Raw genomic sequence first — 1,704 nt, forward strand, 5'->3', positions numbered from 1 at the left:
AATTTATTGTCCACAAAATATATGTGCTATATGGTATTCAGTTTTTAAAATAAATTTAGCCCACCACCATCTCAATTACCATCACAATATTAGGCAGGGACAATCTAGAAATTTTCATTTGGGAGAAATATGTCTTGCCACACGTGGTAAGACGAGATGCTATGTGGGAAAAGTAAAGTTTAATTTGGCATTATCATCATATGTATCTATGGCAATGGTTATAGTGTATTTTATTTTAATGTTAAATTCATTTCTGATACTCTGTATCAGAATAGCTCCACATTTTGATTGTCAAAAATTTTTGTGATTTTCAATTTGACAATTATGAAAACTTACCAGTCACCATCGTACGTAAATTGCACTTAAGTTTTAATCACAAATAATTATTTATATTTTATGAAATGGCAGATCATAAAATAATGTATGCATACTTCTTATGCATGAACAGTTTATTATTGTTAATTCGATGTAGTTTCATGGTACTGCATTACACTATGCAAGTGAAACCAATAATGCTGATATGGCCAACTTATTGTTAACTAAGGGAAAAGCTGATGTAAATGCATTGGATAAGGTAATCTTTATAAAATTTTATAGTCACATTAATTTATGTTATTTTTGCAGTGGAACAGGACTCCATTGTTTAATGCTGTTATGAGTGGTAGTATTGAAGCTGTTGATATTCTATTAACTAATGGAGCTAGAACTGATATAGTAGATACAGTAAGATTTGTTTATTTGTATTATTTTTAGACTGTATAATTTATAGTACAACAGAACTCCATTGTTTAATGCTGTTCAGAGTGGTAGTATTGAAGCTGTTAAAAGTTTATTAAAGGATGGAGCTAAAACAGATGTTGTGGATGAAGTATGGAAAATCTTTATTTAAAAACTGAGTTTTTTCAGAACTATGCATTGGTCTAGGGGTAGCAGGGGGCTTAAGCCTCCTCAACTATACATCATGGATGTTATGTTTTATTTGATGGATGACAATTATAACTCATTTAGGCACTGTTTCATTTTTAACTTATGTTTTTTCAACCTAAGCCCCCTACTTTCTCATTGTTCAACTCAATGGGACATGAAAGAACTACCACAAAAATTATGTTTTTATTTGATGAGCCTATATAAAATTGTAATATCACTGTTATAGTATTACTAAAGTATCTTATCATAGGGTGGGGAAACTCTACTGCATTGTGCTGGTACATCTGGTGAAGTTAAAATGCTTCGGCTTTTGATTAAAAAAGGAGTTACTGATGTAAATGCTTTAGACAAAGTAAATTTTTTCAATGCACATCATCAAAAGCACATAATTGAATTGATGTTATATTTATAGAGGAACAGAACTCCATTGTTTAATGCTGTTGAGAGTGGTAGCATTGAAGCTGTCAAAATTCTGTTAGAGAAGGAAGCTAAAACGGATGTTGTGAATGAAGTATGGAAAGTTTTTGTTTAAATACTAAATTTTTTTGAAATATGCATTGGTGTAGGGGTAGCAATGGGGTGAAAGCCTCCTCAACTATATGTCATGGATGAAAATTTTTTCATTCATTTAGCATTATTTCATTTAACTAATGTTAAAGCGTTTATGCTATTCTCTACTTTCACATTGTTCAACTCAAAGGAACATATAGAAAATACCCAAAAGCTGGTTTATTTAATGGCTGGTTTGTTTAATGGCTTGTTTAGAATTTTCTTTTT

At 30.8% G+C, this 1,704-nt stretch overlaps 1 protein-coding gene across 1 annotated transcript in view; it reads left to right on the forward strand.

Moving 5' to 3' along the window:
- The window catches only part of LOC109587123 (uncharacterized), a 4,919-nt gene extending 4,743 nt beyond the window's left edge, over positions 1–176 (forward strand). Inside the window, exon 6 of the mRNA XM_020003360.1 lies at positions 60–176. Within this exon, the coding sequence (XP_019858919.1) occupies positions 60–176 (117 nt within the window). The remainder of the gene's footprint in view (positions 1–59) is intronic.
- Positions 177–1,704: the final 1,528 nt, after the last annotated feature.

This window comes from Amphimedon queenslandica, unplaced genomic scaffold, assembly GCF_000090795.2.
Source record: "Amphimedon queenslandica unplaced genomic scaffold, v1.1 AMPQUscaffold_12680, whole genome shotgun sequence".
Classification (NCBI taxonomy): domain Eukaryota; kingdom Metazoa; phylum Porifera; class Demospongiae; order Haplosclerida; family Niphatidae; genus Amphimedon; species Amphimedon queenslandica.